Raw genomic sequence first — 25495 nt, forward strand, 5'->3', positions numbered from 1 at the left:
GTGTCAGAAATGAATAGATCTGAAGCTAATGAAATAGTGTAGATTGTAAAATACTGAAATAATAGCTTATTGCCCTTATATAACAAGTCACTTCCATTTCCATATTTGTATTAAAGCCAGTCCACTCTCTCATTTTATTAGCTATTGTTGGTTTGATGGCCAATTTAATTTCACCATTGTATTAAAAGCCAAATATACCAAGTATCATTTGAAGTGTTTTCAAGCTATTAAAGTAATGAAATAATAATACAGTGTTTCAGAGCAATTTATTGGCTTGCATATATTCATCAGTTATTTAGTTATCATTTTGTTATTTTCATTTCCTCAGCTGGAGTAGAAATGATAAAGCACTATATAACAAATTTCTCAAACAGCAGAAATGTGTCTAAATTCTTTATATATACATTTTAAAAGAACTTTATATATATAATTTTTAAAGAACTTTAAATCAAAATAAATACCTGGAAAGTAAGGAATGGCAGCATGGCTTTTTAGTTCTAATGTTTGAGGCTGTCACCTAATTAGTGGAAACAGAGGCAGACACCTTGTGGAAGCACATTATAATTAAATTGAATGGATTAGATGCAGGAACTGAAAGCTAAAGGAGTAGTTGCTGAGCAGAGATGTTGTCTGATCTTCTGCAACTGTCTCTTGAATTATTCTCTCACACTGTTCTGAAGATCTTTTTACACTGGGAATTGGGGTAGCCAAATGGAGCTGATGTGAAGAGAAGATGAAGGTAGGTAAACACAAAGAAAGAAGGGATATTCATGGACATACATGAATTTTAAATGTGGTAGTTTGTGTCCTGCTATTGCAGAGTTTTGTCTGTCATAACAATAGCAAAGGCACATTAAGCTCCATTTTTACACATGGATTTACTTTTTATCTGAATTTGTATTTGTGACAAAGCTTTTAAATTTGTTGTGAACCTTTCATATTTTTTATCATTATAGATTATCTAAGAAAAAATGTGTGGTGTCTGTTCATAAAAAGCCAGCAGATTTCCCTGAGTCACAGTAGGTTGAAAATTGCCTGAATGTAAGCAGAGTTTTCCTTTAAATGCCCCAAGACATCCAGAAGGAATTGCTGGATGTGCTGTGGGTGATATAAAAGGCCTGTGTTATTTTGGAAAGGCAGAATAATGAGATACCCAAGAGTCTCAAATGTCTGAAAAATCAAGGCCTTTCAATCTCACTTGTCCTGCATTGGCAGCATCATTACATTAAATGAGACCTATTTCAGCTTCTGAATTGCTCCTGTGTGTTATTGCATTTTTTTTATGATACTGGACTGACCTCAGAGTGATGGTTTCCCCTTAACTGTAATAAACTGCTTTTGAGAGTTCCAAACATCATCAAACAGACTCATAACCCCTATATTTAGTTTTATCCTACAACCTTATCCCCATTCCATGAATTTCCTCTCCTCTAGTGGACAGACATGGAATGTGTTGTCACTTTGCTACTAATGTTTTTGTGAGGTTTATGTTCTGCTTTGTCTTCCAGCATCCAGCATTTGGAAAATTGGAATGAACTTTTGCACAGCAGTTTTTAAATATCTTCAAAGCCATTCTTTGTTGGCCATGTTTTCTCTGACTGTAGCCACATATTTTTTTATTTAGGTCTGAAAGTTTTTCAAAATTAATCACTTACTAGCACTGATGCTAAACTCAGGTTTAAACTTGTGATTTTTCTATGTTGGGTGTACTCATCTGTGAAATCCACAGCACTTATTACAGTGTTTTCAAATGCTAAACTTTAGGATGCTGTACACTTCAGACAGAAACTTTGGAAATATACCCAACATCCCTATAATGGAAAATGAATACCAAACATAAATTTTTAACCTTTGCATACAAAAGATGTGCAGCATAGGTTGAGGTCTTCACTTCTGTTGTTTTGCAGTTGTACTTATATAAATTGTGTGTCTGTGTCATATCCATTTTTAGAGCAAATTGACTTTTTAATGCCAGGTTTTGAAGGACGTTTTCATTCTGTCTTCCTGACACTTTATTTCTGTGAGATCATTTATTTACATGTATATATATCTCACTTGGAAGCCAAAATCAGATGACATTCAAAGGTCACATCAAGGATTTTTAATTTTTTTACCACTAGGGGAGGTGGGGAAAAACCCTAAACTATTTAGGTGAGCTATATTTAAAGTTGATGTCGGCAAATTCAGCACTACTTACTTTGAATTTCCTGCATTCTTGTATTAGAAGTTTCCAATGGGGAACCCATCATGGAAACTCTGGAAGCAGAAAATAAACCCAAACCTCTTTTTGATAGTTCTAAACAGGCTAGCTGTTTTAAGATACTTCCCTCTTGGCACACAAACACAAAAAAAAAAAATCTTCATGTTGCCCTTGTACTATACAATTTGATAATATATCACTTTATCTCATATTTCAGACAAACAAGTGGGTAATGTAGATGGTGGCAAGTTCTTTACATCTGTTATTTTGTATTTTTCCATTCTGTCTACATTTGGGCAGTGTAAATGTAACTCTCTTGAGATATTAGTTTCTTTGGGGAGGATGTGTTAGTTTGTGTTGGAAACTTGGATTTCCTTTTTTCCCCTCACTTGTCCTCTTGTTGGAGAGTTTTCTGTAATAACAGGATCAAAAATTAGGGATTATTTTAACCTAGGATTTTCTTTCACTTAAGTCTAAATAACTGTACAAGAGTTTGCTTGTGATGAGGGGCTAAGCTTTTGCCAGTTTGCTTGGTTCACTTGGCAAGTGTTTCATGCTATAGCATTATGCATTTTAAAAGCTTTATTTAATGGGGGCTGTAGTTTTTATATCAAATGGTGGGATGTGCCTTCTCATATGCATTGAGGAATGATCAGGGACATGCCTTGTGAAAAATGAAGTAGGTAAATCCCGAGGCCAGTTTGAAAAAGCCTAATTTAGTGAACATCATGGTTTTATATATGTTCTTTAGAGAACAATTTTTTGAGTTAATTAGAAAATGTAAAGTCAGCTATAAAGTCTTGATGAACTAAGTAGTAGCTGGTTAGGCTGCAACTTTTATGAATTTGTTTTTACTCATTTAAAACTAATTTGGAGGAAAAGTACAGTATCTGTTAAACTGATTTATTGGTACTCTGTCAAAGGTGCTGTGTAATGACTCTTTTCAGTATTCCTTATGCATGTAAAATCTGTAACAGCACATTTCAAGTATGAACAGAGCTAATTTTTAATATCTGGACACTGCAGAGGAGGGATCAAAAGTCATTATATGGGGTGAATGGAGCAAGAGTTTTCACCTGTCTTTGTTTATTGTGTGCTTTATAATTTTACTCCTTTTATTATTATATTATTGTTATTATATTATTATACTTATATGCAATTGTTTCAAGAAATAGCACAACAAATGCAGGAATTAAACGTGTGAGACTGTTTGCATTAGAGTTCTTATTGTCAGTCGTGGGCTGAACTGCTATTTGTTTTGTGGTGCCATTTAGTTTTTTCCAGTTCCTGTGCTCATGCTTCAGCTAAGCATGGTGATGTTAGAGTTCTGTCTCAAGAAACTTCAGAAAACATTATTTGGAATTTTCATTTCTAAGTTTATTAATAAAAATGTATACAATATCAAGAGAGAGGAATAAGATGATTGAGTATAGAGCTTGATAATTAAGCCTAGGAGGGACTCTGTAAATGGTATTCACATAAAATTAAGAAAAGTATTAAACAAGCATAGCTACAAAGAATTGAAGTTGCCAGGGATCGCTTGATAGACCTGTAAGGACACTTTTTTGATTGTGCTTCTGCAAAGCAGATAAGGAAAGGATTCAACTTTACCAGCTCTAATGGTGTAATAATTGTTTTTCTTGACTGCTTTCTCTTTGCACAGCCCGTGATACTCAAAAATTACAGCAACAAATGAGCAAACTTGAGGTTTCTACTGTAGGGGTGAGATTAATCTATAGCCATGGCTAGATATATTGAAAAATGGTTTTTAAGACCATCTATACTGTAAAGAAAGCAAGAAATAAATTTTATGATTACTTGTTTAAAATAATAAGTGCTTCCCTACTTTTTTTTTTTGAGATTTTTGATCTTTGCATCGTTAAATTTCATTACTTCTATTTTTGAATAAATGTATCTTGGGTTGGACTCTATGATCTTAAAGGTCTCTTACAACCTTGTAATTCTGTGATAACTTTTTCTTTTGAGCATGAGAATTGTCTTATATGTTTGCATGATAGAACTGAAAGCAAAGCTTTAAAATTAATGAACCCAAAAAATTTAGGTTGGGAGCCTAAAAATAGAACAGACTCTAAAGTTTTAAGACTGTTCAGGTATGTAAACCCAACCCATATATTTCCACAACTTGTTTATGACTCTATATTATTACTATCATAATATATGACAAATAAATATATATATTTCTAGGAAATTTTAGTTTCATCTTTTAATATTCTGTCTGTAAGTGTTGCTAGAAACTTGTATGACTTCCTTTAAGTCTCTCAGTTCCTGAGAAGTGTAACCGTTAAGTTTGGCTTTGTAGGTGTTTTGAGTAAATGCAAAACTAGCACTTGAATAAAATGACTTCTGAATAAATGGTAGAACAAATTCACTGGTGTCTCAAAAATGAGGGAAAATAAGTGAATTACAATTAAAATGACAATTAATTTAACTATTAATTTAAGTGATTACAGAACAGCAGAAGTTCTTATACTTTATCAGAAGGATGGGATACAGAGATTGGTTATGCAATATAACTGTAGAAGTATAAGTTGAAAAAGTCAAATAACTGATGGTTGGCCATTTAAATGGTGTTCTGAAATATATTTTTTTCTCCTAACTTTTTCATTGCTTAATGGCTTTAATTAAAGACAGTACATGACTGGATTAATATATCATAATAAAGAAATTTACATTTCCTCCCTCCAGTATCATTTTTGGATTAAACCAGTACTACAGCTAATTAATGTTCTGAATTTAGATTAATTACTTCACATTTCTTAAATGTGCCCACCCTTCATAAGCCTGCCTAGTATGAATTATGCTAAAATATTAGAAAAAAGGAATGCCAAGATGAGTAGGTTAATATATGCAGTAGACATCTTATTTCTGTGATGGGTAAATTGGGACAAAATAATAAAAGAAGCAGTAGCACCATCAGAAGTGTGATATTAGAGGAGAAAACTTTTATTATTTTAAGAATAATTTGCAAATTGTCAATGCTATCAGCAAGGAGGATCTTCAGTGTTGATAGAATTTGAAATATTCTTTGGGTCAGCTTTGCTAGTGCAGCTAACAGAAGAAATTTTCCATGCAGCTTTACAGTGTTTGCAATTACTTTCTCAGCTTTTTCTGGTGAGGTTTTTGATATGAATTACTCCATTCTATAAAACTTATCTTGAATTGTTGGAGTTAATTATAGTAGTATGTACTGAGGCACAGAAATCATACTTCCTTGCCTTATTCTATCAACTTGTAATAACCATCTGCATATCCATATTTGCTTCTTTGTTGGTCTAGATGACCTTTAATAGGTCCCTTTCAACTGAACATGATTCTGTGATCCTGCCTTCTTCCATGATTGGGTTAAGGATACAGATAATCTAGCAAAACAATGAAAGAGGGGAAAAGGCAATTCTTTGATAATTTCATCTTCCAGACTACCTGTTAGGAATTGAGAGCAAAGCAAAGACAAGTCACTTTTTTTAATTAACAAAAAAAAGGAGTGGGAAAAAACTCAAACCCTTTCTATGTTCATGTGAGGCTTCTTACCATTTCATAGTTTTTCTTACAAAAAAATAAAAAGCCCCATAAAAACCAACAACCAAACTAAAATGTCTCAGTCATCACTTTTTTTGAAAAAAAGCAGAATTAAGAATTCTGTGCGTTCACTTGCTTGTACATTTCTAGGTTTTAAATTTGCAAACCATCTGTGTTACTGTTTTAGTGGCAGCCAAGATACCAAGCAAAACCAGAGTACTGCTGTTCCTTCTGTGCTGAGGAGAGGGGAGGTGGGATGGGGTGGGAGGATGTGAGAGAGGTGGAACTTTTTCTTCGCCTTGACCCAGAAACTGTCCTGTGCTTCTTGTGTTGTCTGTGGTCCTGGGCTATGTGACATTGTTAAGGACTCACAGAGCATGGAAAAGAAGATGGAATTATGATATTAAAATTGCCTTACTAGATTGTTTTGTTTGTCAAGTTTAACGAATCACAGTTCTCATCCTAATGGCATTATACTGCATGTCTATTTAAATTTATCAGAACATGGAAAGGAAATAGCAATGACAGGGGTAATTGGGGAACCTAACAGAAATCCATTTGGGAAGGCTTCTTCTCCCATTACTTATATAAATCTTATGTATATTCTCACCTTTCAGCTCTTGCTGCTGAACATCACTCCTGTCTGACATGTCTGGTTTGCTGTCCCTTTGCAAATCATCCCTGCGGGCAGGGTCATTCTTCCTTCTCCTGACTTGCATTGTGTGTTTGTGTGTTCTTTAAATTAAATTTCTGTGTAGTCTACTATTTCATTCTGTGCTGTGGCCTGCATAGGAGGCGTTCTGTGAGTTATAAGTGACTGCCTGCATATGTTGTGTTATTTTATAGGTGGTGATTCGTGCTCAGAACGGCGCCCTCCTCTATCGTATTTCACCCTGGGCAAGATACGTGGTCCGTGATGAAGACAAAGTGAATTATGATTGGGTTCACTGGAATCCACCACAGTCATATATAGTAAGGCTTCAATATTATTTTCAAGAGGTGTATCATGTTATCTTTGTTTCCCTGTTTGGAAGAAAAATAAAAGGAAATAACAAACTAGTTAGAAGAGCTGAGAGATGAAGGGCTTTTATTCATGGCTTTGACAGAAATAAATGCCTTTAATGATGGATGTTTTTGAGATGCTTTTTTCAGCCTCCTGTAGAATATATAGTTATTAATATGGTATTTTAAACTTGACAGGTATTCTGGGACAAGATGGCTGTTCCTGGTAGGAAGGAGAGCAGGAAGTTATCAGTATTGGATTTAAGGATTGGTTATCTGCAAATGAATGCAAAGTTCAGTACTCAACGCTAGGTTAATATTCCATGAAGTCCAAAAAAACTTCCAAAATAAGGTGCCAACACTCCAGTCAAATCCTGGTTTCTTTGGAAAAACCCAAATCCTGGTTTCAGGAAAAACCCATTATTGAATTTAAAGCCCGCTTTCTTCTCATGCACTGCTGTAAGGGAGAGAACTCTTTGCATTATATATGAGAAATACCCTAGCAGAACATTTGGAAACTTCAGACTGTCTGAGTGATGTTGTTTCATTAAACTTTTTCGTTTTCCCTGAAAAATGGTATGCAAAGGTTTGTATTAGAGATGCTGTAACCTCTATATTGAGTTAAATTTTTGCATCTGCCTCAAATTATGAAGAAACTGCTTGAGAGAGAAAAGGTTACTGGCATGGTAAAGATTTTCTTTAAAAACAGATAATGTAATGTACATTAACTCTTATTAATCTAGTCTTTATCAATTTAGTGGCCTACTCTGTGTATGATGCTGTGTGACATCTCTATGTCATTGAGAAAAGGAATAAATATGGATTTGGGAATGCAGTGATTGGGATTACCTAGAGTGAAAAAGAGGCTGGAACTTTTGGGTGCAGACAAGGCCTTTCTTGGGGGTGGGGGGGTGGGGGGGTGGGAAGTAATTTTATGAATAGTGGAGGTATCCAGTGGAAATAAATCACAGGGAACAAACCTCACCCAGAAGTTTTGTTCTTCACTTTGTTCTTTTAATTTCTGTTCACATTTTGTATTCAACTAGTTCTGTTCTGCATTTTCAAAATTTCACCTGAATAATAAACTAACAATTAGGATATTAACTTCAATGGACTCTGTATTCTTCAAATATTTTCACCCATCTAGAAATGCTGTGTATTGATCTCCAGACTTGGGATTTTTAAATTATATTTTAATCCTAAGTATTTACAATACAGGTGATTCTGTGCTGTGGGACTGTATTCTTTAGGAATAACATTTATAAATTTCAGATACGGCAGTGATTTCAATGTGCTTGCAAAAAGAAGGTATGCTTAAAAAATAAAAACCTATTTTACTATTTTCTTTCTCTATTTTCAAGCAAGCTTCATACTGATTCAGAAGGACATCAAGTGGAGTGGCTACTATCAGTTTGAACACTAAAGTGTAATTTAAAAAGAGTAAAAGAAAAGTATTGAATCATGAATGTCCAGTTTCTTGTTGATAAAGGATGTTAATTTCAAACAGACATTTGCTTTAACAGTTTAAAATGGTCAGTTGCTTCAGAAATGTTTAGAATGCTCTTAGAGGAAAAACAAAATAAACCTTAAATTGTTTTTCATCTTGTGCAAATCATATGATTAGGACAACACTCCTAAACTGTCCCTAATGACAACTCTTTTTTTTTTTTCTTATAGCATAAGAATCCTTCTCCCAAGAGATTAAAAAGCCTAAGAATCTATGAATCTCATGTGGGAATTGCTTCCCCAGAAGGCAAAGTAGCTTCTTATAAAAACTTCACATACAATGTACTACCTAGAATAAAGGATCTTGGTAAGTAGTACCAGAAATGCTTGCAGAGGTAATACTTATGTGCCTGTGCTTGTTAGAAAAGATAACTGTCAAGTATCTAGAGGGTTTTTTTTTAATTTCCCAATTGCACATAATATAAAAATAGATTCTTAGGTGAGCAAAAATTATCAAGAAGTGAAATCTATGGAGAACAAAGACTGAAATAGAATACATGAATTAAAGTCCATTCCAGATTTTTAGGTAAAATATGATTATTAAAGCCCAGATAAGTATTGCAAGTTAATTTGCTTTTGGCATGGTTTGCTTTCAGCTTGAAAAAGGAGCTGGTTTTGTGACAGTCTTCAGAACATACTTAATTGATTCTACTGGTGTAAAGCTTAGTTCTAAGGGAAGACAAAAGAAATACCTGAATATTCTTTGTTTTGTCAGAATAAGCATGCTAGACTTTTTTTATCCCTGAACAGTAGCTCAGCAGTATCAGAACAAGGAAAATTTAAAGAAAGACCTTCTTCAGGAAAAGAGCTTCTAGTATATGTGTGAAAGAGCTGGTAACATTGTCTCAGGAACCACTGAAAACTGTTTTCCTCAATTTCACTTTAATTATTTTTTCCCATGGTGTCTTTGCACTGTTTCTGTAATGGACAATGTTAGAAGCTACTGCCTTTTACTCCCTTGTGATGAAATATGTATTTTACGCTGCTGTAAAATAATCATGACATCTGTAGCTGAAACCTGTGTGGATGGTGGCTGTGTTTGTGTTTGATTTTTTTAAAATTCTGTTTTATTTATCAGAGTGCCTGAAGAAGACATTTTCTTGTAGCTTAACATGTAAAGTTAATGTTTTGTGGCTTTTGCCTTTTGGTAAAGTTGATCTTGCAGGTGAGATGAGGGAGTTTGCCCATGTGGAAGCTGTTTTGGATTCTACATTATATAAAAAGCAGTTTTGGATATTACATTATGTATTTGTGACTCCTTACTGCCAAGGAATTTCACTTGTCCCAGGAAGTTAATAGGATTTACAGAATTAGGAAAGCATTCTGCTTTGCCCACAATTTTTTCTTTGTGAAGAAATGGTATGAAAAGGCTAATACACCAAATAATAAAAGCAGTATCAAATTTAGGGTATACAGACATAATAACTAATCTTCCTTTCTTACATTAAGTAAACCTTGTGGAAATTAAGTATTTTTGAAATGTATTTTTGAGGTCTGTTAGATTCAGTTTTGGAATGTCTTATTTTTTAGGACAAGCTTAAAGACATCACTATATGAGAACTCTAATATATTAGTAGTTTGTAGGAATATGTGCATGACAAATAGCAAAATAAGTAGCAACCAAATTGAATGAGAATCATTTGATACAACGTTGCTGTTTATTTATAAAAATGATGTAAATAAAAATAAGTACAACGAGCCTGAATTATAAACCAGCAATGAATCTGACAAATTGCTGAGCTCACACCAACTGTCTTCTAGTAATAACCCTGGTTTTAAATGTCACAGCTATAAAAAAACAAGGAAGAATAAAAAATCCTACAGCATCTTGTTGAAACTAAGGAATGAAGTGAATATTTTCTTCAAGCAGAGAAGTGGTGGAGGTGTGAGTCTTAATAGCCTGTAGATAAAATCTGATTCTTTAGAGTTCCCTTCCTTAAGAAAGCACTGAACTATCTTAGGAGATACAGCACAGTGTGTCCCCCAGCCCTCCTTGACTGCTTTGGTTCTTGGGTGAACTTGGAATAAAAGCACATTACACTTGTGTTTTTTTTCTTTTTGGAAGACCCTTGTAGAGAGAAGAAATAACTATTAAAGTTGGAAAAAAGTGTTTTTGCTGAATGAAAAAAAAAAGATTTAATATGTCATGAAGTTACAGTATTGTCTAAGCTGGGGAGATGTGGGTCTGACAGATGGGCCACTTGGTGGATAAAGAATTAGAAGGATGGTCACACTCAGAGTTTCAGTCAATGGCTTGATATCTAAGTGGACACCAGGGATGGGGGGCCTCAGATTGAAGCAGGGTGTATTTAGGTTGGACATCAGGAAGAAATTCTTTACTGTGAGGTTGGTGAGACACTGGAATAGGTTACTCAGAGATGTTATGGATGCCCCATCCCTGGAAGGGATGTTGAGCAATCTGGTCTAGTAGAAGGTGTTCCTGCCCATGGCAGAGGAGTGGGAACTAGAGGATCTTTTAAGTTCCCTTCCAACCCAAACCATCCTGTGATTTTGTCATAGTATGTGTAGCCAGTGCTAACCCTGACTGCAAGTGTCAAAAGTTCAGGACATGCAGGTTGGCATAATTAGTATTCTGAAGTTAAATAAGGATTACACTTCTTTCTGTCTGCATCTGGGAGATTCAATATGTGTGAATCACTTGACAAATTGACTGTTTTCATTTGCCAAGGAGATCACATTAGTATAAACTATTAGGTAGAATTCTTTGTGAAAGTTACTAAATCTTTAGCTGTTATCCATTCCAGTCTTCTCTGCCTCTGACCCTAATGGTTATGTTACAGGTATTGAATACTCTTTTAACTATCCTTAAGGCATTTGTTTGTTATATTTGCTTTTATTATAGGCTATAACTGTGTCCAGCTGATGGCTATTATGGAACATGCATACTATGCCAGTTTTGGTTATCAGGTCACAAGTTTCTTTGCAGCATCAAGGTAGGTTTAAGTGCTCCAGCATTTTCTCTGTTCTTTTCCCTTCCTTCCCATCCATTGAAATCAGTATTGCATGCCAGGTGTGTTTACAAGAAAGTGTATAATTGGAGGCAATGGCTTAGGTATTTGCTCTACTTTTCTCTTAAATCTGAAATCAATTTGGCACAGTGATCAGCTGCTCTGTGAAACACTTTGGTTTGGATACAGACAAAAAGATTTTAAGTAACTTCAGCTACCATAGCATATTCTGAGTAATCCACCTTCAGCAGTGTTTATGCATGGGTTTGGGGTTGTGGAATTCTTGGCAGTAACAAACAGAACTATATACTGTTCCTAATGAACTTGATTAAAATCATGGCTCTGTGTGTTCTGTGGGAGCCCTTTCTCTTACAGGCTTGTAACAGACTGTACTTAGACTTGAGGTAAATGGTGAAATTACATAAAAAATGAATTCAGGTAGTCGTTAAGAAAATTATGATAAATTTGGAAGTAATATTTTTATTTATTTATTTAATCTTAGAGTCACTCAAGTGGCAACCAGGCTAAATTTAGATAGGCAGTTTTTAACTAGCTTAATTAGTTGAAAAAAGGTGTGTCAGGCTTAGGAGAAAAAAAATCTTTTTAAAAAATAAGAAAATGGTGAAATACCTAAACCAAATGACCAAGCAGGAAAATAGCAGATATGTATTTTGTGGGCTTTGTGGGTGTACATTTACTTTTGTGTGACTTTATTCCAGCAGTATGAATATATTCTTGTCCCTTATGAGCTTAGGAAGTGTTCAATATTAAATAGCTGCTTTAAGTTCTATCTGTTATCTTTTAAACTGAATTTTATGTATTATTAAAAAGGGAAGAATAAAACAATCTATTTTGCAAAATATTGTGTGGATGATGGAATTCTTATAAGGAAAAACGGTTTCAAATGTTAGTTTGTACGCAATAGCTACTGCTTAAGAGGCTGGGAAAAAAAAAACAAACCTGTGTAGATCTGTAGAGTAGGTGATGAAGAACTGCTGACTTTGATGTAGTTTCCATGATGAGTGTTCAGCACTGCCAGCATGAGTCCTGATGGTGCCACGTTGTGTTTTCATAGCCGGTACGGAACTCCTGATGACCTGAAGGAAATGATTGACGTTGCTCACGCCATGGGCATCACAGTCCTGCTGGATGTGGTGCACAGCCATGCCTCAAAAAATTCAGAAGATGGTCTCAACCAGTTTGATGGTACAGATTCTTGTTTCTTCCATTCTGGATATAAAGGCAATCACCAGCTCTGGGACAGCAGGCTCTTTGACTATGCAAAGTGAGTATAAAATATCACTTCATCTGTGCTAGTGGTTATTATTTCATAGCAATTCTGTTAAAACTACACTCCTCACTAAGCTGGTAAAGTCATTTGGATTGTTTAACAATTGCAGTATGTGGAGTTAAATTCCTCTACTTGCCTAAAATCTAACACTAAACGATGGTATTTCAACTTCATTACTTTCCTGTCATCTATGAGTACCTATGTGTGTGTTATATACCATGTGCATTGTATGTATTATATAATGGTGTAGTTATTTTTTATTTAAAAACATATTTCTCTATAAATATCAATTTAAATATCTGTTACATAGGAATATATAATTGTGCACTTTTTACATTTTATGCATATGAATATTTTCCTGCTATATATAGTATGTTGCATATATATAATAGGTGATGTTTGTACATTAAAAAAATAGTAAGAAAAGCTGATGAAAAGTTGTAAGCTCTCTAAATTTATTGACATACTGTCAGGTTGTTGAAATGTAGGAAAAGTTTTCCCCCCAGGACAATTGACTACATTTCAAAGAGCTTCTGGAGGTCAATCAACAATTAATACAAAACAGGGGTCGTTTTCATAGATATTTCTAGAGAGCCAGTTTGGGCAAGCTTAATTAACCAGTATAAATATAGTGTGTGTCAAAACATGTATTAATGCCAGTTGATTATTAGTACTTAATATTGTTTACTCTGTATTCTCTGAGGTATTGGGGGCAAGGAGATTGATCTTATACACTGAGTGTTTCAGTGGTTTAAATAGAGAAACAGGCACTAGCAGCCAGCTTATTTCAGTGTCCTCTCATTTTTTTCTGTGTGTTCATCCCTGAACCACCCTGATTCTTCCCCTTCCTTTCCTTTGTTTCTCTAAACATTCCACAATAAGTTTTGTGTAACTTTACAGTCTCCTTAAAACATGTCTTAATAAAATTCTGTATAAAATTGATCACCTATTCCAGGATAAATTATCTTTTTTTCTCCCTTGAGATGCATAATCTGGTATGACCTTTTTATCAATTGCCAAGTCCTGTTTTCACCTTTATTCAAATATTCCTGTGGTGGCTCATCAGAGAGCAACTGTAGAGTTTTGGTCTCTTGTTAACCTCTTGGTTAAGGTTTTTGTGTTGCAGGTTCAATTTCCTGTTTTTCCCATTTTTCTCCCTTGCTTGCATGGAATTGCCATGGACTGGATGGATATGATAGCACAGAAGTCATGTTACATAGCACAGGCCAATTGTTTAATGGAACTCAGTGTCAAATAAACCAAGTGACCAGTGTGAAAACTGACTGGTGCACTTCAATACTTAGTAGGATGAGCTGTTCTTTATTTGGGACTTGTTATTTGGTACAATTTAATGGGTCATTTCAGGGGGAGTTTCTGATGTGATTTATTGTGATTCAATTATTAATTGTGATTTAGTTATTATAAGAAATGCATTTTAGTCCTTCCTGTTAAGCTTTATATTCATACTCAAATCAATTGTATTTCAAATAACCCTAAAGCTCTAGTATCAATATGATAGTATTACACATTTATTTCATTTGATGCTTATAAACAACCAGCAAGTGTGAGAGTACCAATGTCTCTAGTGAGACAAAGGAATGTGGCTATGGACCTTCCTCTGTTCTGGTTCTTCCTGCTGGAAAAGAGAGTGGTGCTGGTATTGAGTGTTTGGGGGTATTTATAAATGAGAGAAACAACCAGCTCCTCTGTAGGTTGCACTTGGCAATGCTAAATATTTCTTCAGAAGTGAAGAACTGCCTCCATGGCTTGGTTGGGTCAGTGATATGTACTTGTGGAATTTCTTTTCATGCTGTGACTTTGGAAGAGGTGGCACACTGAATGCAGAAAGGGGGAAGTGGAAAGAGCTGTGAGGGGGAGAGATGAAATTAGAGACTAGCAAAGACCAGAGAAACTGAAGCTCTGCACTGGATGACTGTGGGTCCCTTGAAGGTCATTACCATCTCATGACATGAACCAGCAAATCTGGAGTTCTCTTTTCAAATGGTTGTGGAAACCCTTTCTTCCCCTTCAAGCATAGGAAGCTGTGAACTTTTTCTAGTCATTAAGGAATTTTTTTCATCTAACACTTGAGACAGTAAATATTCCCTGTGTATTTATAGTCAAGTTTTAAGGCTGAAAAGTTATAACCCTCATGGTCATTGTAAGTTTCACAAAACAGATTAAAAAACAGCTTGCATTTTTTTCCCCTAGTCTTTGTGAGTGCAGGTTCCAAGCAAAACTGAAAGAACCAAACTGACATTTCATTGAAAATGTTGGGTTTGGGGTGGTTTTTTTGTTTGTTTGTTTTTTGTTTTTTTTTTTTTTTCCCCAATTTAGTATGTATTGGCATTCTGCTAATTTTCATACCAGTGGATGAGCAGCTCTAGTCTGGATGAGGCAAGCATAAAAATCTGTGGGAGAGACTCAAGTTGCTGGCAGATGTTGAAAGTTTGCTCGAAATAAATGACAGCACACACAGTCTGTTTAATGGTCTACAGAAAGCTTGCTTGCTGAGTGAAATTTCTTCAGCTAGCACAGCCTTCTACCCTGTACAGAGCTTGTACTAAATCCCTTTCCTTCTGTAGTGGGAAGAGCTGTTAAATCTACAGGTACTTAAACATCAAATGCAAAGAATGCTCAATTCACTTTGGAATTGAGAGAAACTAATTCTCTACCGTGAAGGAGATTAGGGAGCAGTTGCTTTATCAGTTTAGTCTGTCTACATTTTCTTTGAAAGCCAAGATGTAAGTAAGTTTATCTCACCATTTGCAAGATTATTCAGTTGTCTGTGAAGGGGACTGTGAATATTTCCTGTAACAGAATGTGGCAAAAGATTCATATCGATGCTAAAAAAGAAAAAAGGATTATATCCCTTGTGTATTTAACTACTATTTTTTAGTAAAATTCATGTAAGTGGAGAGTAGCTACAAGAAAAGCAATAGTAAACCTGTTATTGTACAGCCTCGGTGCTGTATCTTTGCTCCACAGTGCTACTTAAAAAGCAAAAGGCATATTTTTAATTTTTAATCTTTGAATCCATATTTATACTAGTTCTGTATGAAGCAGAAACTTTTCTGTAAACTGTGAACATCATTTTAAAATGATGCTGTTCAGGGTGTTGTCACAGGAGAATAACAACTCAATTTCATTGAAATGAGAAATTGCAGATAAGACAGCTGGCCAATGGAATACTTTTTGCTTAACTATTTTCAATAAAAGAATATAAACAGTGCTTTAAAAATCAACCAGAAAGAAACTTTTACTTCAATAATTTTCATAGCTCTTGCACATTCTTGTGAGTTTTTCTAAAATCTAGATCCTGGGAGTTTCTTTCCTTAATGTTATAATTTGGTGACTCTTCCTCTCCATCATCTCCATCCTGTCTATATCTGTGTCCATCCCCTTTCTCTCAGCAAACAACCCAAAAAACAGAATCACAAAGCTTCAGTGAGAATTGCAGTTGATTTTAACATTTTCTGCTGAAAAAAAAACTTTATATCATTTGCTTTGGTTCCTGTTAATAATTGTGAATTTCTAGCCCTGAATTCTTGACAGGGAAATGCTTTAGTGTAAAAGGGGTGCCAGAAGCTCTGGACTGGTACTCTAGTTGGCATTGTGCAGGTAATTTTGGAGGAAATTAAAGGTCTCTGTTGTGTTCCTGTTAAAGGTAGCTCTCTTGAAATACATGTAGACTCCCTCCCATCTTAAGTAAGGATTCTACTTGTAATTAATTTTGCACTAGCAAAGAATTTTTTTTCCTCCTAAAATCATATTCAAAGGTTATTCAGCTACCAGATTCATTAGAAGTGATGTTATACACCCTGGAGACCAGGTGGGATCACAACTAGAGTGGTTGATTGTGTTTTAATTTAAATTCATTTCTCCAAATAGCAAATGTGTCTAAAATAATAATCAGGAAAAACAATCTAAAAATTGAGAACAAGATATTAGCTAGTAAAGATTTTTCCCACAACACTACATGAATAGAATGTGCAAATGATGTTGCCCTTCTAGACTTATTGAGTTCTGAGAGTATTGTTTTGACTTTTAAGGCTTTTCCTGTCTCTTCATTAGATTTTGTTGGATTCTATTCTGTCTTAATCCAATTCTGAATGTAAGTGGGTATACTGATATATTTCTGTGAGCCTTTAGGAATAATGGTAGAATTAAAAATTCAGAAATCATGTGATGCCTTATGGTTTTTTTGGTTTGTTGTTTGTTTGGGGGGTTTTTCTGGGGGGGAGTGGGGTTTAGTTTGGCTTGTTTTGGTTTTTAATACTATGGCACTTTTCACCTGAGCACTTAGGCAAAAATTTAAGTTATTTCACGGTCTAGATGAATTTGGTGCAAAAGTCAGTGATTGATTTACAATCCAGTGTTAATTTTAATTAGTCCAGCTTTCTTGAATGCAGCAGTATGATCAGTGAGAGATTACATTGCTTGCAAGGATTTGGGGCCAGCAGATGTCCCAGCATCTCCTTTGGGCCTTTTTTGAGGCCTGTTTTCAAGGCTTTTTTAAGACAGGATATTGTGTCCATATTTTTGGGGTTAAAAATCATAACTAAGCCATGTAATTGAAGAAATTTCCTATGAAGTTTTTTCTTCATCAGTTTTATGAAGTTTCAAGTGACATCCATGCCAAATGTGCTTTGAAATGCTACAGGTAGGGTTTAGTGTGTGCAATAGACACTTTGTCCCATGAGCCACAGTTTTTACATCAGGGCAACAGATGAGTTGCTAGTCCCCTGCTGCCAGTCCAGATGTTCTCTCCAGCTCAGTTTTCTGAACTGCTGGTGGAACAGCTGATTATAGCTCAGTACTTTTTTTTTTTTTAATTTAGTTTTTCTTAATGTTTTTTAGAAACTGCCATAGCTCAGAAACTGCTTTTAACCTTGCTGTCAGTGCTGCAGAAATAGGGCAGCTGTCAGGTGTTCAAGCTTGTGTCCTTGTTCTGGTGTAGGTGACCTCTTCCCCAGCTTGCCCCTCCAGAGTGTGGTGGATCACCTGAAGCTTTTTTCCCCTTGTCCTGTGGTCCAGCCTCGGGCAGGTATCTCAGGTGCTCTCTTGCATCTAAAACATCCACCTGTGTTTGGATGCTGAGACAGTGGCCTTTTCTGCCACCCAGTGTTTAAATCCTGCAAATACCTTATGCTGTATATGCTGAGGGGAAAAGATCCCCTGATTTTGCTTGACTTCAGGATCTGACTCTTTAAAGACATGTTTATCTTCTAACATCTTCAACAGCCTTTGTTAAGCTTGGTGTTTAGTTCTTCCTTAAACAGCTGTTATTCACCCAAATTTTCTTTCTTCTGATTGCCTACTTTTGCCAGTCTTTATCTGCCACTGAGGTGGTTATAGTAAGTGGAATAAATTGGAACATAAATCTTTCAGAGTTTAGTGTTTGGTTAGTAGGGTACCTGTCTGGGCTCAAATTCTCTAAACATAGCTCTTCAGAATATTTTTGGGTTTTTTTTTTTCCTTCAATTCAGTGATGAATTCCAAGTATCAGTGGAGGTAAAGATGTGTTGCCTTCTTTGGGAGCATCCCCATGGTTTGTAACTGTTTTCAGGATGAAAGGGATTCTCTGCTACTCTTAATTGCTTGCATCATTAACATTTTAAATAGATTTAAGTTGATACTCTGGAGTACCACAGTACTAAAGATTCTGGTTCCTTGCCTAATGCTCTTAAGGAAAATTGACACATGAGCCTGAGATACAGAGAGCAGATAACACATTGTGTGTGTTCTTGCCATCCACCTCAGGGACCCTTTATTGACACATGTTGTAGAGTGCAAAGATTTGACTGCAAGCTTAAAGCACACAAAGGACAGATAGGATTTAAAGGCTGCTAGGACACTCATTGCTTCTGAGATGACACCTGAACAGACTCTGCTGGCCAGGCAGGTGTCAGTCAGCTGGGAGAAAGGAGACTGCCTCTACTCATCACAGACCCTTGATGGGTTGTCCTCTTCACTGTTTTGAGCTTTTCCATGTTCTTCCTTTTGAGTCCTAGTGGTCTTAACAAACCTGTCTGTAACTTTGCCTTTCTTATCTTGTCTAGATCTAATCTAAAGACTTTTCAGGTTTCTCTCAGCTAAGGAATTTTCTTAGAAGCTTAAGCTGTGCAGGTTTTGAGACACAGTTTGGGACACAGGAAGAGAAGAGGGAAAGGCAAGCAGGGGTGGCTTGAATATAATTAGTGAATCATATCCAGTTGTCTTCCCAGAGTGTAAGAACTGAAGCTTTCTCTTTTGCAGCTTCTGAGGATTTAGCAAGGTGCAGGTGGCATTCTCCCAGCTGCATTTCCAATGCCATGCCATGGGTGTTACAAATATGTTTTCAATGGGGAGAATCTTTGGCCATAATTCCAGCTAGACTAAAGATAATGCAATGAGAGTTGACAATGAGAGAGATTCTCAGTCATGTGATATCTTTTTGGTATATTGTTGATTCTAGGGTAATTACAATAAAACAAGGATGTAAGTTGTGTTTCATTATGTAAAACATAAAGCTGTGCTGATTTTTATTCATTTCCTGCCAGTCTTCTTCTACGAAATTAGTTTAGGAAAGCTCTGTATTTAAAGATCTGCATAATATGCATTGGAATTTCATTTGGCTGGCAAAGATTATTTCCTAATGACTGTTTTAAGGAAGCACTGCTTGCAGCATAATAGTGAGATTTTTATTCTTCCCCTCACCCCTCATAAATGTAATTATTTTGATTAAAGGTTGTCTTTAAAACCACTGTCTGCCTATGTTCCTTAGCGCTCTGTTTCTAATAGACTGGATTTCAATGATGATTGTGTCAGTATAAAAATACTTTGTAGAATTTAAACCTTAAAGATTAAGACCTTTCATGCCTAAAAAAATCTTTGTTTCCTTTTGTATTCTCTTCTTTTAGTCATCATTATAAATGCTAGTAAGCAAACACTTTCAAGTGTGGGGACATTGCAGTTTATAAATTGCTTTTTTTGAAGGAAATGATTACTGAAAGCATTCATGGAAGAGATGATACATAGGAACTTACTGCAATGTAATTGGAAAAATTGAAATAATAGTGCAAAAAATAAAAGTTTCAGCCATGATCATATGATTTATAGTACTTGCAGTCAAGAGCTGCTGTATAATTGCTTTACTTTTTAATTTTTTAAGTTTTTAATTAAACAAGCTTAATTGTTTTAATGTACTGTACTTTGGTATAACAGACTGAGAAGCTTTAAATCCATAGGTGCTCTAAAACTGAGAGCTTCACATGAGAATCCATGTAGCTTTCTTTGAAGTGTCCAGTTTCCCAAATTAACCTCCAACTTAACATTCAAAGCTTTGTGTGAAGTTTCAAAAATGTAGCTGAACAGAAAGTGGTACAGCAATAAAGCAAGATAGTGAGATGTGAAGAAAGGCACACTTAAAAGTTGCAGTCAATTGTTCTAAATTTTGTCAGGTAGCACATTTTGAAATGTAGAGGTGATCACTTGTAGCCACTTAAATTCAAACATATTTTGAATAAATGCATTCACACTTAGATGGAGTTGATTATGGTATTTCAATAAATATCTAAAATTAGCAGATTCAACACATTGCAGAGAATGATTTTGCATCAGTCTAAATGCAATAATGATCTTGCATTTAGTAATCCACACTTGAATTGACAACTTCCACAGTGTTCTAATGTGATTGCTGCAGCAGTTTACATGAGCAGCATCTGTTGTGAATGGAAGATTGTGCTGGAGAAAAGCCTGATGGTTGTATCAGTTTGAGAAGAATCCACAAATGAAATGAAGGATGTTGACTTTCTTCTAATAGGGTTTTATCCAAAGAAATTCAAGGTTGGAGGAAAATTAGCCATGGTACAACTCACATGGGGAAAGAAGATAGAAACATTGAGACAATTGTTGGGGTTTTTTGATTCTATTATGTACATTTTGTATAATGCACAGATCCACTTGAAATCTGGGTTTTTTTGTAAACTCACTGGAGAGAGCATAAAATAAATAACTGAGGAGAAAAAATAAATTACTGGCTATGTCTACAAATAGAAAACAATCAAAATGCTGTAGCATTTCCAAAAGTCAGTAGTGTGTATATGGCCAACAGATCAGAAATAATCTGCAAGTAATTATGTTGATCTGATATATTACTTACAGTCTTGAAAGGGATGCCTTATCTTGAGAGTGGCATAAAGACAAAAGTTCCTGTTTTTAGAAAGTGATTGGAAGTGGAAATAGAGTGCAATGCACACAACAGGGCTGGGCAGCCTGCTGCTTCAGGGAGTAGCTGTCTCTGTCCAAACAAATTGCTTCTCACCGGTAGCCACTGACTGAGATTCAACTTGGGATGGAGCTGCACTGGTGATAGCATGGTAAAATGTTGGGAATTTTTATAAGGACATACTCAGCTGTATATAAATTTTCTTTAAGGGTTATTTAAATGCCATAATGACTTTGGAAATGTTGTTATTGAAAGGAATTTTATTAGAGTTGATACTTAAGAAATTATGGGTGAAATTGGAAAGAAGATGAAAAAAAATGGTGCTACTATTCCATTATGATAGTAATGGATGGACAGGGAGCAGCTTTTGGCTCTGTTCTGGCTGATGCAGTTACAGGACAGATCAGAAGAAATGAAATAGTGTATCGTGTCAAATATGTCTTAATGAATAAGTAAGATATTCTATTAAAAGCTTTATCCCTGGGAACAAAGTAAATTGTTCTATACCAGGTCAGGAAAAAAAGTGGTGTGTGGGTTTTGGGGTTTTTTAAAAATATACAGTGCTTCCTTTGCTCTTTTCCCCATGGATTTACTTTGGGTCTCCTTATTGATAATGGGGAGATAAATAAAATTGGGTAAATTCTTTACCCAATATTTGTATGTATCTATATTACAATTCCTTGTCAACTCTTAAAAATTGGTATAAAGCTATCTGGGGAAAAAAAAAAAGACTTTAATTGCCTGTTTAATTAATTAATAGTTTAGATAATTGACACAAGTTTTTCTAAGTTATTCTACTGCAATTAAAGAGTTTGTTTCAGGCAGAGGAAAGCTTTGTAGACCTTACCCTTTCATTTATTCAGTGTTACTCCACAAAAATTAAATCCCGTCAAGTGTAGTTTTAAGGATAGATACATGTGAACTAATAAATAAGAATGGGAAAGCACATTCATAGTCACTATGTGCTCTTGTAATTTTTCTGTAGGAGACTACTTAATTTGTTCAAACAAAGAGCTGAGTATGAAGTTCTCTGAACAATTAAGTGAAAGTATGGATTTTTTTTGTATCTATAATATATTTAGTCATTGCACAAAGAGTGTTTAACTGAGTGTATTTATCAAAAGGCATCACAATGAATAGTTCTCTTTGTAGTCTTTATTTTATTCTTTATTCCTTTAAGATATTTGAAGAAAGTAAAATAATTACTGTTGTCACTTTCTTGATTAAATAAACACATAAGATAGCTTCTTCTTGGCTGCAGGGATTTATGTAAACTCCATAGAATTTGTCATTTCATGATGTGGAGTGAGGCCATTTTCCTTTCTCCCTATCTTAAAAAAAAAAAGAGTTGGACTCTACAGCCTGTGTTTTAACCCACAAAGCTTCAGAGAAATTGGCCCTGTTCTTTGGGTTTTTTTCTTCAGTGCTCTGTAGTCATTAACTTTTTCTCTTCTTGCTGTTAGTATTTAGCAACATTTGATTGCAATGTAGCACACCTCTGATTAGGACGTGATATTTTAGAACACATTTTAGAACAGGCTTATTATTAGAAGTGCATTTAAATTTTCTAAGACAGTTTTCTGTTAGAGTAATAGAGAAATTGGTGTCTTTTGAGGAAAGAATCCATTTGTTACTAAACCACAACTGGAAGTGAAATCATCCCTGTGAGTACGGTATTCCATTTTCATACCCTGACCTTTTGCAAGCAGGCAGAAGCAATGCTAAATTCCCCCTTATCTTCCCTCCCTTCCCTTCTTGCCCAAAGGCAAAAGAAAAAAAAAAAATGGAAAAAACCATTTAAGTTATTGTTTCACTTATTATGACACCAAGTTAGACTGGTAAATAATTACAATAATAAATAATAACAATAATAAATATAATTTTTCACAAAAAGAAAATATATGTACTTCACTGGCTTCAAGTGTCAAGTTTGAATGACATTTTGTGACTGTAAGTGTAGCCACAGCTACGAGCCAAAACCATTTCTTATTATGAGTTACATAATTTAAATATAACAGATTTATTTTAATTTATTTAGTTTTAAATGGGCTAAGCTTGGACATTGAGAAAAAAGTTTGAAGAGTTAGAGTTTAAGGAACCAAATAGCATAGTCTTTTGAAATGCTGTATGTACAGCTGGTTTTAGTAATAATGACTCGGTGAACTTTTTCTTGTTGAAATTTAATTCTTGCCTTTAAGATTTCATAGATAGAAATTTCGTTCAAAAAATTGGTGAATTGGAGTAATTATTTAGTCAAACACTGGAGAAAAAAAATATCCCAAAAGATTTCCATTGCTATTTCTCCCCATTTTCTGATTTGAGTGTTTAGTGTTCATTACCTGGGATTTTTGGACTTTTCACTACCCTGAAATATAAAATTCTGTGTTTTTCTTCCTACAAATTAGTTAGGGGCTTATATCTGTTCTAGAGTGGATGTTTAAGCCCTGTAGGTGATTAACAAAGTGAATGCTTTTTAGAGAGGAAAAAAAGTTGACCACAAAACACTGAAATTTATATTATGAATGTTTCTAGGCTTCCTTTGCCACCACCTTTTTGGATAAGGGCATTGGAAAAGATGAAAATCTACTTTGACTTTGTTATAAGAAATTTCAAGGTAATTATTTTGTCATTGAGTTAGTTGGGGAGGAAACTGAAAGTTTGTCAAGAAATGGGAAACAGCTTTTAGCTGGATGTTCTTTCTAATCCTTATCCAGCTAAAAAATTGGCTAAAAAAAGTAGTGACTTACAGAAAGTAGTTCAAAATAGCATTCTTATAAACTCACTAACTGTGTACTGGAAACAGGAAATGTTTTGTAGGTTTTGCCAACAGTTGCTCTTGGCACAGAACCATCCTCACCCAAACTTTGAAAACCAGAAACATTTGATTAGAGTCCGAGGCTTGAGCAACTCATTTCCCAGCAATGCTAGATTATCAATGTATGCAAGGGCAAACTTGTTTTAAACTATTTCAGAGAATCTTAGCTTTAGTTTTCTTTGTATTCTATCCTGGTCTAGACAACAGAACTTGTTTTCTATAATATTATGAAGTTTCCACTTCAGATATATTTTGATCAAAAGTTGCCATCATTCTGCTACCATATAAGCCAGGATCAGTAAAAGTTGCACTGAAATATGATGGTAAATAGAGGATATCTGTAGTAGGTAAATAGTTGATTTCATTTTAGTTAAAAATCATGGCATTTCAGTCAAAGACCTTAGTGTTAAAAATAAATACATATTTGCAATGCATGAAATTTACTGGTAGATTAATATTTCCAAATGGAGATCAGTAACGAGTAGTGTCCCTAAGGAACATATTGGGACTGAACTTTGTGGGTGGCACCAGACTGTGGGGTGTGGCTGACTGGCTTGAGGGAAGGGATACAATGGACACAGGCAGCAGGACATGGGGCAGTGGTTTTAAACTGGAAAGGTAGATTTAGATCATAAGAACAAAACCTTTTATGGGGAGAGTGATGAGACCACCAAGAGGTTGTCCAGAGAGGCTGTGGATGCCCCATCCCTAGAAATTTTTAAGTTCAGCTTGCACAGAACTCCAAGCTGGTGATGTCTCTGCCCATGGCAAGAGGGTGTGTTAGTACAGTTATTTTTATCTCACAAACAAAACAAAAGTACTAAAGTACATACACTTACTTCACAATTTTTTTTTCTATTAACAATACACCATTATTAAACCTAAAACCTTCTGCTATCTTACTAAATATATTTTTCTATAATCTTAAAGTCTATCTTAACTAAAACTTGAACTATTATTTAATATCTTCACTTACTATACTAGCATAACTTTTTTCTACTTTCAAACTTTGTAGTTACAGGTAATTCTCTATTTTTTCTATGCTTTCCTAACTTTCTAAAAATCTTACCTTTTCTAGGGATAAAGGGGTGTTGTGACTAGATAATCCCTGAAGTCCCTTTGGACACAGATCATTCTGTGTTCTGTGATCTTGTACAAGATCTCATGCACTAACCCATGATTGTAGAAGAACAGAAGTTGGTTTAAAACTATCAAAGGGTTCTATTGCCTTGTGTGTGAGTTGCCATTCCATTGTTGACTTAAAAATGTAAATACAGTACTCAAAGCTTTTTAAGATGTGGAGGAATGTGTTGTTTGTTAACAACTTTCTAAGTAAGCTTTAGGCAGTCCAATATGTTTTTTTGTAATTTCTATCTAAGGGCACTAATTATTTTCTCAATATTTCCAAGATACTATCTGAGTTTTCCACTGTCACAATTTATTTTCACTGAATTAGTGGGAGTACAACTGAATACATTTTGGCACAGTGTGTCTTTCCCACCTGTCTTTTGTGGAGCTTACAAATTTGGTGGTTCAAGAAAGATAGTGGGTATGTTAAAACGTGTTCAGGTCGCAAGGGGCTTTAAAATAGGTGCATAACACTTGAAAAATAGAATAATTAATAAAACAAAGTATGACTGTGAATCAATACAAGAATTATGTTGTAGGCATTTATTCCAGAGATGATACAAATAATAATTTTTCCATGTGTTTTACTAAGCAAAGCTACAGTCACAATCTATCATAAATGTGTTTATTATTCTCATATTTATCTTCATGAAATACAAATTATATAGTTGAAATGACAGTATCTAGTAAGAAATTGAGATTAAAAACTAGGTGTCTTTGAATACAAACCTGTTCTTCAGGTCTCTTAGATAAAAAAGGATTTATGAAACACACTGAAAGTGTATTTGCAAGTTCACAACTCTATTGGCACAGCCCAGACTGAGATAATTTTTCTTTA

The 25495-nt window shown here is 34.9% G+C and overlaps 1 protein-coding gene across 2 annotated transcripts in view; it reads left to right on the forward strand.

The window, feature by feature from the left end:
* Positions 1 to 25495, forward strand: part of GBE1 (1,4-alpha-glucan branching enzyme 1) — a 135256-nt gene that overhangs the window by 47317 nt on the left and 62444 nt on the right. For both annotated transcript variants that reach the window (XM_050973340.1, XM_050973345.1), the window contains 4 exons: positions 6584 to 6709; positions 8417 to 8552; positions 11109 to 11199; positions 12290 to 12499. In XM_050973340.1, the coding sequence (XP_050829297.1) occupies positions 6584 to 6709; positions 8417 to 8552; positions 11109 to 11199; positions 12290 to 12499 (563 nt within the window). The remainder of the gene's footprint in view (positions 1 to 6583; positions 6710 to 8416; positions 8553 to 11108; positions 11200 to 12289; positions 12500 to 25495) is intronic.

Source organism: Serinus canaria, chromosome 1 (assembly GCF_022539315.1).
Source record: "Serinus canaria isolate serCan28SL12 chromosome 1, serCan2020, whole genome shotgun sequence".
Taxonomy (NCBI): Eukaryota; Metazoa; Chordata; class Aves; order Passeriformes; family Fringillidae; genus Serinus; species Serinus canaria.